The sequence below is a fragment of the Humulus lupulus genome, chromosome 8 (assembly GCF_963169125.1).
Source record: "Humulus lupulus chromosome 8, drHumLupu1.1, whole genome shotgun sequence".
Classification (NCBI taxonomy): Eukaryota; Viridiplantae; Streptophyta; class Magnoliopsida; order Rosales; family Cannabaceae; genus Humulus; species Humulus lupulus.
In genome coordinates, this window is record NC_084800.1 from 69,707,548 (window position 1) to 69,725,575 (window position 18,028).

The window sequence follows — 18,028 nt, forward strand, 5'->3', positions numbered from 1 at the left end:
CACGAATTGTTTTTCTAGCTTCTCTTACTTGATTTTGTATCATTTTTCTCTTCATTCTGTACTATGCTTCTCACAATTGTTTCCTGGAATCAGAGTGGATGAAAGTATTTTTCACATAATTTTGTTGTGTTTTTATGACAACTAAGAATGTGCCTCCTTATAGGAAGTTTTGCTAATATGAAGAAAAAAGTGATAATTATTGTTGAAATCAAGATGTGAGACTTATTTGTCTTTTATATTGTTTGCCATTCCTTTTATTAAAATTTTATATTTAATCATCTTTAAAAAATATATAAGTATTAGTAATGGACCTAAGTAAATGAGGGGTGAAAATGGAGAAAGAAATTATTCAGTTTTAATATACTAACTGTTTTAATTAGAAAGTACAGTACTTTTACTTTCTGTCAAAATTGAGTACATGATATTTTGAAAAACTCAATAATACTGGATTTATAAATTTAGTCCTTTTTTTATCGAATATATATTAAAATCCTGTGTGAACTTCAAAAAAAAAGAAAAGAAAAAAAGATAAGACAAAAATAGATTACATAGGATTCAGTTCATTTCAATCATGCTGTGGAAGAGAAGAGAAGAATGGGCCCACTATTTGGGTTCAACATGAAGTGAGGGTGAGGCTTAAAATATGAGTGAAAGCACAGCATAATAGAAAGTGATTACTAACACTTTTTTTTTAATGGAATATTGGATTGCATTAGGCATTGGACCCTTCCCATCATCATGTGGTCTCCTTCCCTCTATGAAATTTGCATGATAACTTAGTAAATTATTTTAATATGCCAACATAGATTATTATAAAATTTTAATTTTCTAGAAAAAAATATTCCTAACATTCAAATACCTATTTTTTCTCTCAATCCGAACTCTCTCTCTCCAACATTTCTCATTCTCTCACTTTCTCTATCATTCTAATATTGTAAATATCGAAAAATACCAAAATTAACAAAAAAATCATCTGAAACTGATATTTGAGTGAAAAAATATGAACCTCCAAAGTTTTCGTCAAATTTCAGTGCAGAGCATTGAAATTGCATCGAGAAAATATTGTTTTGGACAAAAATTAAGTTTTCATGATTGTATCACAAAATCATCGAAACACTATCGATTTTGCATCGAAATACCATCGATTTGGCATCGAAAAAGCATCATTTTGGCAAAAAAAACAAGTTTTCATGATTGCATCACAAGCGCATCGAAACACCATCGATTTTGCATCGAAATACTATAAAAAAAAACATCTAAATTACATCAAAATGATGTATTTTCGATGCAAAATTAATACAATTTCGATGCTCTTGCGATGCAATCATGAAACTTGATTTTTGGCAAAAATAATGTTTTTTCGATGCAATTTTGATGCAAAATCGATAGTGTTTCGATGTTCTTGCGATGCAATCATGAAACCTTATTTTTTTGGCCAAAATGATGTTTTTTCGATGTAAAATCGATGGTGTTTCGATGCAATCATGAAAACTTAATTTCCGGCCAACAAGATGCTTTTTCGATGCAGAATCAATGATGCTTCGATACTCTTGCGATGCAATCATAAAAACTTGTTTATTTTGACCAAAACAATACTTTTTCAATGCAAAATCGATGGTGTTTCGATGCTATTGCGATGCAATCATGAAAGCTTTCTTTTTTTGCCAAAACTATGCTTTGGCCAAAATAGAATGAATTATAATTCTATAGTATATATAAATATTTATATCAATAATCTCTACATATATGATATATAAACACAACGTATAAATATATATTTATATGGCTACATGACATATATATAAAATACAATAATATTTAAAAATAAATTAATAATAAAAATAAAATAAGAATATGAAAAGTCATAATGTATACAGCAATATACATACATAAATTATTTTTAGTTTATAATGTATCTCACAATATTATTTAATGAATTTGATGAAAAAAAAAGAGTTTCAATCTTTTGATAAAAAACAAACTATCACATAAATTTATAAGATAAAAAATGATATGTATGCCTTTATATTATTTTTAAATAAATATGATTTAATTATTTAAATTATTAAAAAATATCTTAAAAATATCTTATTTTAACTAATTAATTAATTTATTTTTGTTTAAGTTTATGTTTGTTTTACTTTTTGAATTTGGCAGTGACAACAAATGATTATATATTATATGTTTAATATAATATTAAGTTTAATTAAATTTTATTTAAGTTATAAAATATATAATTTTATTATTTTAAAATAATTATCATTGTAAAATGTCTAAAAAATATCTTATTTTAATTTGTTTAATTATTTATTTATTTAAGTTTAAATCATGTTTACAATTTATCATTAAATATTAGAATATTCTGTTAAATATAAAAATATTCCGTTAAAGTTAACAAAAAAAATCCGTTAAAACAAAAAAAAATTTGTTATCTACACACTTTTATATAGAAGAGATATCAAATAAAATTGACTGGTTTGAAAAATATAATATTTTGTATAAATTTAATTCAAAATATAAGGTGAGTTGAATTCAGCTTAAATACTGAATCATAGTATACATATTAAATTTAATTTTTGTAAAGATAAAATTTTATTATTTGAGAAATAATTTAATGTAATAATAAATGTTTATTTTTTCTACATTGTCTCATTACACTTATTATTAACACATTATATTTTTTTTATAAATAAACAATCACATTAACATTTATGTTCATGTTTTAGGTTTTTAAATTATTATAATATAAGAAACTAAAATATAATTTTTTAATCATGTAATTATTATATTAAAATAATTTATTTGTATCTATAATTTTTTAATCCTGTAATTATTATGGGCCGTTTGGTAAAATTTTTGTTTTTTTATTTTTAAAAAATAAAAATATGTTTGGTAACTATTTTTGTTTTTTGTTTTTAAAAACAAAAAATAATAAATGTGTTTGATAACTTTTATTTTTATTTTTTGTTTTACAATATAAGTGTTGATTTGAAGAAAAGAAAAAAGGAAAAATTGAAAACTGTTTAAAAAATTTTTATATTTTCAAAATTTAATAAATTTTAATTAAAATTTAAAAAAATAATAAATAAAAATAGAGTTACCAAATACATTTTATATTTAATTTTCAAAATTTTAATTAATTAAATAAAAAACTATTTTTTTAAGTATTACCAAACAACACTATTATAACTCATTTTTTAGCATCATACTATCATACTAGATACTCTAAAACAAATTCATTCATTCCCATTCAATCTCAACCAAACCCAACTTTTTTACAAATTTTAACACACTATAATTTATAAAGATTGTAATTAAAAAATAAAACTAAAACTATTCCAAAAATTTGGATTGTTAAGTGCATAATCTAATGTTATCTAACAAACAAAGTGCAACAGTATTTACTGTAAAAAATGTATGTTTCATATTATTTATGAAAATAAAACAAACAAAATATAGTATTTAAAAATATATTTACATTAGTGGAGATGGCCTAATTAACAAAATTCGAATATTTTGAATAGGTAATTGTTAAAACTATTTTTTTACATCACTAATTATAAAAATAATTATACATTTTGTTTAAATTTTCGTTGGATACCCCATAAAGTAATTTATTTATTTTCAGAAAATAATATTGAGTGTTCAAAAAATCTAATAATAATAATAATAATAATAATAATAATACACATTTGCACATGTTATGTTTTTCATTTTCTTTTTCCAAATAATTTATTATTATATTCCCTTTTTCATTTCCCCCCTTCTCTCTCCGTAATTAAAAACCCTAATTTTGTTATTGCCGCACTTTCTCTCTCTCCACCGTTTTCTCTCTCTACCCCTCGGACTCAAACCCTAAAGCTTTCAAATTTGCCATCCTTCTCACTCTCATGGCGACGGCGCGGGAGGAGCAGCAGCAACCGTACGAAGGCGGGGGATTAGGGGCGGGAGGGAAGTTTCGGAAGAAGCCTTTTAGGAAGACCACTCATTCGACGCCATACGATCGCCCTCCCACGGTGTTTCGTAACCCTAATAATGGAGGAGGTTGGCTCTCGAAGCTCGTCGATCCGGCCCACCGCCTCATTAGTGCTAGTGCCCACCGCCTTTTTTCCTCCGTTTTCACAAAACGCCTCACTCAGCCGCAGCCGCAGCCGCAGCCGCCATCATCACCGTTACCGCAAGGTTATTTATTTATTATATTTTTAAACATTTCATTTACGAGGGTAATGTAATCCCGAGCGTGTGTGTTTGTATAATATTATGGGTGTATTTATATCTTTGTTGGTGAGGTTAGGGTTTAATTCAAGATTAGGGTTTTGTTCAATACAGAGGTTTTTGGTCTACAAGATGGCTGGTTGTAAGAAATTGAGTCCTTTTTGTCGGATTGGTTTTATATTAACGTGTTGCGGAACCAGGTTGATTAAACTTGGCCAAATCTGTTCGGCAGCATTTGTAGGAGCTAGGTTTTTTTGCTCAGGAGCTAGGTTTTTTGCTCAGGAGTACTGCATTTTCAATTATTACTAAATGCCAAGTATGTATGATATTATACTGGTAATAGAAAACTGGAAAATTGGTTGACAAAGTTAAAATATATTGATTTGGTTGGTTATAAAATTTCAACTGGTTTTGTAGTGAGGGGTGACTCAAATGGCTAGGAATATGGTTTACATACACAAGGCTGAGGTTTGAGTTTGTAGGGTTAGGTGGGAAGCCTAGTTTAGAAAAAAGAGTGTATTACGCCTTCACAAACCCACAGCCAGGCTATTGTCAGAACATAATTCCCATTCTTGAATAGCAAGTAACAAGATTTTTTGCATTCTCTGTAATTAGTTTTATAGGCCATGTCCGTTCTTCATGTAAAAATTACTTTACGCCCATTCTACTTGTGTCCAAGCTATCCCTCTTGTAGCAGTAGAGGTTGATGCTGGCGTGTTATAGCTTGCTTGTAGCAGTCACTGATTTCTATCCACTTTCCATGTACTTTAATTGATATTTATATTATGTTTTTATCATAAATAATTATTTATCTTTTTCTTTTAATTAATATCTGAAAATTATACAGAGGCAGACTGCGAAGCAGGAAATAAGCAACAAGAAACAGTTGCCACAGTAAGTTTGAATACTTATGCAATTTGTTTACATTTATAGTTGTGCATATTTGCAACTCTTTTGTTTACTCTAACCAAGACAGTATAGTATGCCTTCGAAATTTTAATTAGTTTAACATTTCAGTATTTAGTTATGTTTTTCTTCACTCAAGCTTAGGTTATATCAAATGACCATCCTTGGCATGGTATTTTTATTTCTTTCATTTAGTGCGTACTTAGTTAGAGATAGAACTTCAGGAAGGTGATGAATCTATCTTGAAAGTTCTTCAAGGAAGGTGATGAATCATGAGTGTTGTACGAGAGTACATATCTCTTGAGCCTTGAGAGGATGTGACCTTGCTATGTCATTCCAAAATATTGCAAGAATGTAATTCAGTTTGTTTCTCCCTGCTCATCGACAAGTTATTTAAAGCCATCTTGTCGCATGTCATTGAATAATATCCTGTCATTTACTCAGACGTCATACTGCTGTGTAATTTCATTTTGATTATTTTTTTTGGGTAATTTTTGCTCATATATTCCTGTTGATTTTTTTTTTTTGATTGAGAATAGGATTCTTCTGGAGCACAAAAAGGAGCCATTGATCAAAGCAATGGACCAAGTACTAGCTTTAGTGGAGGGGAATTGACTGAGCTTGAGCAAATTTTGCAGCAAAAAACCTTTACCAGGCAAGTTTGTTGTGTTGTGCTGTGTGGTGTTTTAATTTTTAAATTTAATAAAATTTTCAAGTGTTGTCAGCATTGTGCTAAAAGTACTGTTTTTACCCCTGTACAGTACATCCTTTCACTTTAAATCTTGTATACTATCGATTTCTTAGTACCGGTTAATGTTGTGACCATATATCTTTATTGTTTCTTTTATCATGCCAATGCATGCTTTGGTTAACAGTATGGCTTATTGTTAGGATTTTGTTTTTCCCTCCTTTCTCCCTACCAAGAGTGCTTAATTATTATTATTATTATTTTGACATGAGCTGATATTGTTGTGATGTTGATGTCATTAATGTTAATTACCATGCAGATCTGAGATTGATCATCTGACAGCTCTACTACATTCAAGAACTATTGGTTTAGCAATTGAAGATAAGGAGAAAAAGCCTGAAGTGATTCCTATAAAACAAGTGGCATCTGCTGATAGACAGCAGGTATTTCCCGACACTGTAGTCCGAGGAAATATGATAGAGAGCGATGGATTTCCAAAAACTCCTGTGCCGGGAAATATGATAGAAAGCCAGTTTGTTTCGCCTCCTGTTGTCAGTTCAACTGTATGATAATTAAATTTTATTTAATTTTTTCATTTGTCCATATTTTTAAGAGCTTTTGTAAGTTGTGCGTACAATTTAGAAAGCATCAGAATTTAAGCACCCTTACCACGTTTTGATGTAATAATGGTGATAGGTCCTTGAAGGGGATGTTGCTTCTCCTACTGATGTTGTAGAACTTGCAAAATCTTACATGCATAAGAGGCCCATATCTCCATCGATGTTAGGATTTCGAAGTCAAGCAGTAAAGGAGAATTCAACTGCTTTGTACACCCGCAATCAAACTTCTCCTTCGAAATTACCTGTTACACCATTTGTGCCAAGGACTTCAGGCCATGTTGAGGCTCGGGAAAATGGTTTTATAACCCCAAGATCTAGAGGAAGATCTGCTATATATAGTATGGCCCGAACGCCATATTCTCGGGTTTATCAGACCACTAGCCTCAAGGTTATTATAATTTTTGTAAATGTTGTTTTTTATTTAATTTTGCAAAATACTTGTGATTTAGGACCTTACACCAGTCTGTTTGCATTCCAGAGTGGTGAGAAGGCAATTGATGTTTATACTGGCCCGTCATCATCTTCTCAGCATGCACCAGATCAAAATCTACTTTCTAGATCCAAACAGGGGGTACAATTTCTGGACATTATTAAGATTACGTCATTTGTTTACTTTTTTTTGAAAAATATTTATTTTTTAAATTCTATGCAGTCATCAAAACGCAGAGGTTCACTTTTGGACAATGACATTGGATCCTATGGTGCTATACGTAGAATTCGACAGAAACCAAACCTTCTATCTTCAAGAGGCTTGAGTTCACCCGTCTCTGGTAGCCCTATCGGTTCAGCTGGAAGTCGACTGGGTTCTGAGAGTGATCAAAACCCATCGTCTTCAGTACTTAAGCCACCATTTGGTGAACCTAAACGTAATTTCTTTAAACCATCAACTGATAACGGGGAAAATGTTGTGTCTAACACTACTGTTCCCTTCAAATCCAGTGAGATGGCCTCAAAAATATTGCAGCAAATTGATAAGTTGGTCTCACCTAAGGACAAATCATCTCAGTCCAAGGTATATGCTTCAATGGATAAATTACCTAGTAAACTATCACCATCTATGCTACGTGGGCAGGCTTTGAAAAGCCTTGAGGATGTGGACTCGTCAAAAATTTTCAGTAATATCCAAAATAACAAGTCTTTGGAGGATTCACTTGATATGAGACTGCCTGATGCTCAGGAGTTTACTTCGCAAAGGCTAGACAAGGCTAAAGATAATGGTCCATTTAAATATGATTTTCCTTATGGCCAATCCACTTCTAAAATGAATGATAGAGATTTTTCAGTGTCAGAAGTTAATGGTGCGAATTCTATTGTGCCTAGAAAAGATAATGTGCCTAGTACTGTAACTTCAGTACCTGCTGCATCAAACTCCGTTGCATATCCTCAACATAAGAGAAGGACATTTCGGATGAGTGCACACGAGGTATATCCTCAACATTTGAGGACATTTCATTATTTGATTCTCTGTATTTAATCTTTATTAGCTGCTTTTAAGAAAATCACGTGCACCTACATAGCAATTGCTATAGTTTCTTAGTACCCAAATATTATAGGGTCAAGTGAGGAGCGTAGTTTCAAAAATAATATATATATATATACTTGAAAGATACTTAGCATTTTTTTTATGGTTTTTTTTGTTTTTTATTAATAACCACATACTTTATCTTGTGCATTTTTTTCTTCATATGCATGTACTTTTTTACCTTTAAATGGCCTCCAATTTTATTTTTACTTTATGAATATTCTTTTGCAGGATTTTGTTGACTTGGATGATGATAGCCATTCAAATGGGTCTGTTTTTAATTCGTTGGGTGAGGGGAGAGAAAAAGAGAATTCCTCTTTGATAGAGAGGACAAGCATTGCAACTGAAGATGTTATACGTGAGAAAGCTTCAGCTTTGACTGAAATTAAACCTGCAGCACCTGAATTGAATAAAAAAAATGATATTGGAACTCTTGCTTGGTCTGTGACTGCTGAAAAGAGCACCAACCTTGTTTTCCAAAGTACATCTCCCAGCACGACAGCCCCTACTGTCTCTAAAGCCGTGTCATTCTTAACGACTGATAGTGCTACTCCGCTGAAGGAATCAAATGTTTCTCCTTCCATGTTTAACTTTGGGGATAAAATTTCATCATCAAGAGATGCAGATGCTGCCTTTCCAGTCTTCAACTTAGGCCTCAAAAGTGCTGATAAAGTTTCAAATTCACAGTTTATGTTTTCTTCATCTTCAGCAAGTGGATCTGAGATTGTAAACTTTGGTGCTTCTTCCGACTCAAAGCCTGGAACCTCAAGCAAGTAAGTATAGTGATGCCGTTTTATTGCATTGCAGTTGGTTTTATATTTATGAATGTGTCTTTTGTTTCCAAGAGGGGTAGCTCAAATAGTCAGACGTGGTTTGCTCCCACTAGGTCTGAGGTTCAAAGTTCTAATCCCTTTTGGGCACCTACATAGTAATTTAGTTTTATGATCCGTAAATATTGTAGGGATAGGTGGGGAGCCTAGATTTTAATAAGTAAATGTGTTTTTTGTGTGTCTTTGCATGTGTGTATGTACGTTCCTTGAAAGAAAAAATCATAATATTTTTTGGGGGCTTTCTATGGTTTGCTGTCTGTGTGAATGTGGAAGTATTTTACTTGCTAGGGTAGTTATGAGAGAAAGTTTCTAATTATGTATTGGAACCTGCAATGTCAACATTCGTGGATCATGATTTTTGTTGCAGTATGGAATGGTATTTTTGTTGTGATAAAAGTCGAACCAGTCATTCTTTAATAGTATTTGATGTCTGTAGGCCCCTGCTCTGTATTTCTTGTCTTGTTTGCCATGTTTATAAAACTGTTGGTTATTGCTAACTGACTTGTGCCGTGTACAATACAATGTGTACACTTTTTCCCTTTCAAATTTCTTTTTCCTCATTATTTTTGCCTGGTGGTTGAATTGCTATGTAGTCTAGAGGTTATAATGCAATGCCAATGCATGATGCAGAAATTTGGGTGTGAATGAATTTGTGAGATCGTAAGATGTGAAATGTTTGATGCACAAGTCGTTGGTAGGGTCCAACTTCTTGAGACTTGATTAAAAGAATAGAAAGGAGTGAATTTTGATTGGTTTACTTAATCCACATAGTGATTTATTTTTTGATTTCATTTTTTTCATCTCATTTTATTCTCTTTTTTGAGTTGGGGACTGCTTAATTGTATTGTAATTTTGAAATTGGTCTGAATATTTTATATTTGCCTTATGCTCTCTGTACAGCTTATCCACAGTAGCAACTGGTGCAGTAGATTCTGTTCCAAAGTCGCCTGAACCAGATAAGAATAATTCAAATGTAGGAGTTTCTTTTAGGGCATCCGAGACTGCACTTCCGTCTGCAGCTTCAACTTCTAGTACAAATATATTTGCCTTTGGAACAACACCTAGAGATGTTGGTCTCAATAATGGATTTTCTGCTTCAATATCTTCCACACCTGTAGTTTCCAGTACAAGTCAAAACACATCAAATGGAGCACTTTTTGGAAACAGTGGTAGCAATATTACCACTCCCAGCACCCTTACATTTGCCACCGGCAGTGGTAGTCTCTCTACCTCAACTCCAGCTCCTGCAGTACCCGTATCTGTTTTTGTGTCCTCTAAGGCTTCACCTGCAGATGCATCAGTTACAGAAACTTCTTCGGTACCAGCTCCATCTGTTTTTAAATTTGGATCATCTACTGATTCAACTGCTATTGCACCAGATACTGAAACTTCTTCAGTACCAGTTTCACCTGTAACTAAATTTGGGCATACAGCCCCAAGTGGAGTTGCACCAGTTTTGGAAACCTCTTCTGTATCAGCTGCTTCTGCATTTAAATTTTCTACGGCCTCACCTGCAGTTCCACCAGTTTCTGAAACTTTTTCTGATGTTAATCGTGGGGCCATTAAAACAGAGCAGGGCACGTCTGTTGGTAATTCAAGCACCACAGCTTTCAGTGCCACAGCCCCTGCTAATGCAAGCTCTGGGAGTGCAATCCTTGGGTTTTCTGCTGTTGCCACTTCATCAACTTCTACTACCCAGTCTCAGGGTTCTTTTGGTGCTGGTAGTTCATTTGCGCCTAGTTCTCAGGCTTCCCCCGCTGGGACTGGTCTTGCAACATTTTCTCAGAGCATACCTTTCCAATTTGGTTCTTCCTCAGGATCCTCCCCAACATTTGGGTTGTCTGGAAGTACCACTTTCTCTTCTGGCAGTTCACCATTTGGCTCAACAACTTCTATTAAACCATTTAGTTCAGCAGCTACTCCTGGACTTGGTTCTTCTTCCTTGTCAGAGGCCAACTTGGTTAGCTCCAGCAGTAGCAGTACACCTACTGTGTTTGTTTCCAATTGGCAACCTTCAAAATCTCCATCTGTATTCAATTTCAACGCTAGTCCAACCACATTCTCTTTCGGAGCAACTTCAGCTGCTAGCACTACCACAAACAGTTCACCGTCTATATTTGGAGCATCAACACCTGCTGCTACCAATGGTGCACCTGCCATGTTTGGATCATCTAATGGTGCATCCTCAAGTTCCCCTTTCTTATTCAATTCCTCTTCAGGTCCTGCGTCGACAACACAGCCTGTGTTTGGAAACCCTAGTCCTACATTTGCTTTTGGTGCTTCATCAGGCCACAATGATCAAATGAGTATGGAAGACAGCATGGCCGAGGACACTGTTCAGGCATCAGCTCCCGCAGTCCCAGGATTTGGGCAACAAACTATTTCCCCAGCTCCGTCGCCCTTTGCATTTGGTTCAGCACCAGCTCCCTCAGTTGCTAATCCATTTCAATTTGGGGGCCAACCAAATCTGGCTAATCCTCAGAACCCATCTCCATTTCAGGCTGGTAGTCTAGGTCTAATTGCTGATGGAAGCAACTTCTCACTGGGGAGTGGTGGCAGTGGAGTTGACAAGTCCAACAGAAAGTATATAAAAGTTAAAAGCAAGCAGCGGAAGAAGTGAAAAGATTCTCTCTAAGATTGTTCTCCTATTGAAGATCTTAAAAAAATTGCAATTTGCAAATAAATATTTCTGTACAAGATCAGGGGCAGAAGGTTGCTGTGGGGGGGTGGGTCCTCTTAGAATGGTGTGATACGAGATACAACGACAAAAAGGTATGATCAACCCCCCCAGTAAAGGGTTTCAGAACACCGGAAAATCTTGCACTAAAAAATTGTCTGTCCTTTTTTATTTCTTCTTTTTTGATTGCAAGGGAAAATTATGGTCGCAATGCAGGCATAAGTTCTCACAATTTTGTATCTTTTGTAGCCTTAAAGGACGATTATGTTTCTGTTGCTTTGTACTTGTAGTACGAGTAGATTAAAGGTATTCCTGTTTGGTCAAATTGTACCATTAGACTCTTCTCTCTTTATTATAGTGTACTCTGTATTTGTAACATAAAAGAAATTGGTATGCGTATCTGTTAATGAGAAGTCTTTGCTTCCCCTTCTTTATTAAAAGGGCGAGTTAACACTGTGCAGCCCTTCTTTACTTTTGTACAGTTTATGTAAGTGAGGATATCAGTAATGTAATTCGTTACGAGGAATCATAGGTGCAAACACAATTTACACAAAAGCATTTTACGCTTGTGTGACAAGTTCTTCACATCAATTACATTTATTTAATTGCAATCAATATCATTTAATTTATTGAGGATGGGTTTCACGGTATAAATTATGTTAATTAGTATATGAAAATCCTATTTAACTTAATAATTTAAAATATTATCCATAGTGACGTGTCGTTGCTTTTTAAAACAGTAATTTTTAATTTTAATAAATGTGATTGACTATACTAAACTGCTGCGTTAGTACGTGTTATTACTCTTAACTTAGAGATATTATAGACGTGTCTTCCATATTCACTGAAGGTGTTGGGTGGAGTATGAAAAAAGAGCACTTGCTATTCTTTCCTTTTGTGACCAAACGAATGCATAGCAAATAGACGAGAGAAATTCAAGGAAATATTGCCTCTGAAAACCATAGTTTTGTAGAACATATTTACATTTTAACATATATGTTTATGTATTTCTTTTTGGGATAAAATGACTCATAATAACAAAAATATAGTTTGGTTTCAAACAGAAAAAGTTGTATTAGAATTAATATTTTGAGTACTAATAAGTGTGTTGTGTGTTTTGAACAAATTTTTATATTTGAACACTGAATTATATATGTATTTAATATTCTTCTAGAATGTCTGGCTGACCCGACCCGAACCGACCCGTTCGTAACAAAGCGGGTGGGTGGGGGGTCGCTCATTCCTTTCTTTCTTCGTCTCCGGCTGCTTCTTTAATTGCTAAACCCCTAAGATAGAGAAAAAGGGTTTAAGACAAAGCAAGTAAAAATGTGGAAGAAGGTCATAAGCTCCGCACTCCAGAGCCACCCATGGCGGTTGCTACCAACCAGGAGCTCAACCAGCGTTTCCTCCGCTGTCAACTCCATGCTTCTCCGATCCCTCAAAGAACACTATCTCGAAGTCTCCAAAATGAGCCCTCCCCCTGTACGTATCGCCCTCCTTCTCTATATGTATTTTCAGTTGATTTATTTGAAGAAAACCGCGTTTCTGTGTTGTATTTTTGGTTGAATTGAATGGGTGTGCTTTTTTTCTTTTCTTTTCAGAAAGTGAATCCTCCGTCGTCGTTCAAGATCATTAAGGCAGCGTTGGATGGGAACGGTCCGGTCCTGAGGAAAAAGTATGGCGAAGAGGAGATTAGTATATCTGTAATGAGAATGGCCAACATTATCCCCCGTGCCGATAAAGACGATGGCGGTGACCTTGACGACGAAGATATCAACCAGTTGTTTATTCACGTCGACATTTCGAAGCCCGGACAGTCGGATTCTCTGCATTTTCTTTGTGGGTTGTATCCCGATGCTTTGGGGATTCACTCTGTATCCATGAGATCCAAGGACGAGAATTTTGCTTCAGTTTCTCTTACAGTTCCTTCCACATACAACGGCCCTGTTTTCGAGTAAGAATCACTTTGTTATTATGCTTATGTTCCATTTTTGTTATTTGGGGTTTGAATCTGGAATTGTTTGCATTTACATGTGTTTGAATTGTTTTTTTTTTCTTTTCGGAAACGGGATCTTATACTTGTTAGAAGTTGAACACTTTAGCTTTTTTTTTTTTTTGACTCAAGACCTAGAACACTTGAACTTTTGAAATAGGGAGTTTAGCTTATTTGGGTATTAATAAAGTTCATAGCAGGAAAAATAATCAAAGGACTTCTTTCTTAGCCTCTTGTGAAATGGCTTAGGGTAGTTTATTGGGATGGGATGAGTGGCCTGTTGTCTATTCTTTTTGGCAAGTGTTGTATGGAGCTTTAGGGATATAGAGGAGAAAAAGATAAAGGCTTACATCGAGATGGTGAAACATGGTAGCTACCCCCCAAAATTTTTGCTATATACATATGCCCAATTGCTCCTTTTGAGCCATGAGAAAATTAGGATTCGTGATGCTGACAGATGAAATGGATAGGGCAGGGGCTTACTCTTTTGCTGAATGTTGTATGAAATTTTAGGAAATAAAGGATTACATACATAGTTGGTGGTAAATTTTAGTAGCTAGCTAGCGCCTGGGAAATATGCAGTAGACATATGTCATTTTTTTGGAATTTTGGAGCACTACTAATTCAGTAGGGTCCATTGGGGACCAATTGGTTGCTTTCATTTCACCATATCAACCGTCTCTTTCCATCGTCTGTCAATAGGACGTCATTGAAGGTTACTTTTGGATTGAGGATACTAACCGAATAATAGTTTAATAATGTGTACTTAATATTGGAGCAGGTGAAGAGGGAGGGTGATTATTTCTTTCCCACAGATTATATCTAGTGTACCACCATTGCGTAATCTCTTACGAACATAAGCCTAAAACTGAGTAAAAGTAACCAATGGTCTCAGTTATTTTTTCTGAAGATTTTTATTCATTTATCCCTAAATCTCTTGAAAAAGTGCAAAATATGGATTCTGCTGCTTATAGTTTAACATATTTCTAAAAATCACCATCTTGTGCTGTATTTAGTTGGCAAAAAGGTTTATAGTCTAGAGTTCCTCCAGCAATGGGAATTTGGCATACCTGATGTCACCTTAAACTCCTAATGCTTCAGTTGAACCACATGAACTTGAATTAGAAAGGGATAAACTCCTAATGCCTCAGTTGTTTATTCAAGTTGTGCTGTCGTAATACACTGAACTTCATCATAGAACTTCCCTCTGTTTCTTTCAATTTTATTAACATGCTAAAGAAATTGTGTTTAATTTGATTTATAAATTCTTACAGAGACATTGATGAGAGGATGAGAGATTCTTTCCATGACTACATAGAGGAGCGAGGTGTGAATGATAGTCTCTTTCAATTTCTTCAAGCATGGCTCTATGTAAAAGATCACAGAAACCTTATGCGGTGGTTCAAATCAGTGGGTACATTCATAAGCGAAAACAAGTCAACTAAAGAAGCTTAATTTCATAAGGTAGTTTAGAATATAGGTGTTTCAATCAATTGTTATACTAGATTCCTTGATACTCAATGGCGCCGCTTCAATTTGGTTGCTGGTGAGTATAGGTTTCTTTACTTGTTGCAGTTTTTATGTGGCAGTAATGCAGACACAACAAGCTAATACTTGTTGGCCATCAGTCTTTGTTATGAAAATTCAGACAACCATTTGACATTTTGTCTATGCAGAACATTCCTGTAATGGAGGCGAGTTATTATCATGTTTGGTGCTAAATGATTTACATTTACAATAGTCATAGGTGATATTGGATAACAAATCAAAGCGCACTAACTTGATTTGGTGTCTATATGAACCGTGTTGGGCTTCTCTTCACAAATGTCTCCTAGTTTGTTATTCGAAATTGCCTTTAAGAAAGAAACACAACCCAACTCAACCACCATGGCCAAACTCATTGTTTTCACTTTGGACTTCAAAATTCACAATCAGTTCCAGAAAGAATGCAAGTCTTCTACTCAACCTCAGCCAATATATCCCTTAATTACTCACTGATATTATCTTATTAATCAGAATTATATTAAGCTTGAATGATTCTAAGTGTTGAGTGTTCAAGTCCATGTTTGATTTTATAAAATGTACATAGAAGTTATTAGTTTGTCAATATGCTAGAAACTAGAGTTACTGGAATGGTACAGCTATAAAGTTGTCATTTGTGGATATTGGTGGGCTGACAGTTGGTGCCTCTGATGGGCCTAGTGACATTACTAGATGAGGATCTTTTTAGGGTGGGGGCAATATAAAAGGAGAAAAACTTATCTTGGTTATTTCCAGATTGATTGGGCAAGTGGATGATGTACTCCTTAAATTCCTGACTATTTTTTTCAACAATAAAATAAAATGAAATCTTGTTCAAAGGTCCACACAAAGAGCACTAGATTTTGTTTTTGTATTTTGAAAAACAAGGTCGTTTCACAGTTGGAACAAGTACCACACGCTTTTCTTTCATAAACAAACACAATAATAAGTAGCACATGAAAAAAGAGGAAGAGTGATGGATACCTGTCTAAGGAGTGGCTTCAATCTATTCCCTAAAGCAAAGTATCACATTTTTAGATAGCTAAATGGGCCTCTATTCTATCATCATCATTGCATGTCAACTAAAAGGGTTCCAAAATTTGACAAATGCCCAAAAAACCCATTATGAAGTTTGAGAACGTCTTTATTTCCAACCCCTTTGCTTTTCTATTTTCCATTCTTTTGTTTGAAAAAAAGAGAGCCATGTATTAGAGTAGAGGCTCACAAACATAGACTTTGAAAAGAATAAGAAATGGAGAGGAGAGACAACCTTTTAGAAACGCACAACCTCAAGGGACCATACTAAGTGACCCATCTCTTCAAGAGAGTGGACCTACTTTTGGTTTAATTATGATGGATTTTGAACTCAAATATTGTTTTTAAAGTAGTTGACTATTATAAGGTATGACCCTTTTGATGGCACAATGCAGAGAGAGTCCATTGAAAACTAAATTAAATCATAAGAGACTTTGCATAGAATTTTGCTTGGGAGGGACACTACTACCAGTATGGCTCATTTCATTTGGTCCCTGTTGATATAATTGAGAGCAATTCCAGCTATCTATTCAAATAATAATAAATAAAATCCAGTTAGATGATGAAGCTTTGACAGGTTCATGCACAAGGAACAAGAAGAATATTATTACCCTTTGTTATTATTTATCAACTTTATCTAATAAATTATATGAAAAGAATGTGTTCACGCACCCATTGTAGAGTTGTTGTATTCATAGTTTGAGTACATTTATAAATTAGAAAAAGAAAAAAAAAGTGAAATCATGTCGTCAATTGATATTTTAATATAATTTCACTTATGGCACTTTCATTTTTTTCTTTCTAAACTAATGGCTAATATATTTTTCTATTTACTCTTTCTGTCAAATTGAATTGTTTTTCTCTATTATTGCTTCCATTCATGAAGCCTCTTCATTTTCTTATTTTCTCCACTTCCATTCCATCCCTATAAAAATTTCTATAGATACTTATAAAAACTATACACTTTTTTTTTTGTCTTCTATTTTGTTTATATCTTTTTTATTATCAAAGAGAATTCTATCAAAGAATTTTGAGAATTTTTTTTTGGTTTCGCTTCTTTTGTATTAGGGATTAAGATACCTAAGATTTATTTTAATCTTTTGTCCCAAATTAGAGGTTAGCACGCTATATTCTTTATTTATTTTATGGTAACCGATTATTTGCATTATTTATCTATTAAAAACCACATAACAATATAAAATTATAATTAAAAAAAACAAGTATTGTATTGTTTTATCAGAAACATTTGAATCAACTATGCCACAAAAAATTATGTCACTTAAAAATGATAAGTTTTATTGTTGCACGTCTCATATAAGTTTTTTTCTTCATTATAAGTGATAATTTTATAATTATTGTGAGATTTAGTTTTATTGTTCGCTTACATTTCTGTTATTCATTTTTTTTTCTTTTTTAATTTACTAATGTTGTTTTTGTTTGGTTGATATTTTATTTTGTATGTTGCTTCTTAGTTATACAAGTAGAAAAGTGAAGTATGGTGATGTTGGATTGGATTTTTTCAGTAGATGTTGTGAAAACAAGTTGTTTAGCAATTATGTTTGTTTTTGCTAAGAGAACTATTTTTTATATTGACATTGTCTCTTTGTTATAAGATATAACAAATTTGTTACCAAGATTTCTAGGAGTATCTCTATTCCATATTCGTTATTTTATAGATTAGTTGCACATGCTCTTAAGATGAAAATACAACTTGTTTGATTAGATGATATCCCTCATTTTATCGGGATATTTAGATATTTTAAGTTGTACGACTTTATGTTATTTTTAATGAAGTTATCATTGCTACCAAAAAAAAATTATGTCACTTAAAAATTAAATTTACAAGAAATTATGTTTATGTGAGGTAATTTTTATGTTTATGTATAATATCATTAACCATTATTTTTTTAAACAATAGATGTATATTAAGCTATATAAGTTCAAATAAATAAATTATAATAATAAAAAATATTTAAAAAAAATATGTAGAATATTAGACATTTAAAGTGTGCCCAATACTA

The 18,028-nt window shown here is 33.3% G+C and overlaps 2 protein-coding genes across 3 annotated transcripts; both read left to right on the top strand.

Moving 5' to 3' along the window:
* Positions 1-3,774: 3,774 nt before the first annotated feature.
* On the top strand, positions 3,775-11,918 carry LOC133797708 (nuclear pore complex protein NUP1). 2 transcript variants are annotated; one of them, XM_062235719.1, is made up of 9 exons: positions 3,775-4,182; positions 5,063-5,109; positions 5,661-5,776; positions 6,129-6,372; positions 6,506-6,817; positions 6,908-7,000; positions 7,082-7,852; positions 8,183-8,724; positions 9,682-11,918. In XM_062235719.1, exons 1-9 carry the CDS (start codon positions 3,891-3,893, stop codon positions 11,399-11,401), a joined length of 4,137 nt encoding a protein of 1,378 aa, XP_062091703.1. In that variant the 5' UTR covers positions 3,775-3,890; the 3' UTR covers positions 11,402-11,918. The 2 variants fall into 2 exon arrangements, with proteins under 2 accessions (XP_062091703.1, XP_062091704.1); XM_062235720.1 differs by having other exon boundaries at positions 5,069-5,109.
* Positions 11,919-12,665: 747 nt separating this feature from the next.
* Positions 12,666-15,159, top strand: LOC133797709 (uncharacterized protein At2g39795, mitochondrial). Its single transcript, XM_062235721.1, has 3 exons — positions 12,666-12,940; positions 13,060-13,412; positions 14,726-15,159. The coding sequence occupies exons 1-3, from the start codon at positions 12,785-12,787 to the stop codon at positions 14,904-14,906; spliced, it is 690 nt and encodes a 229-aa protein (XP_062091705.1). The 5' UTR covers positions 12,666-12,784; the 3' UTR covers positions 14,907-15,159.
* Positions 15,160-18,028: the final 2,869 nt, after the last annotated feature.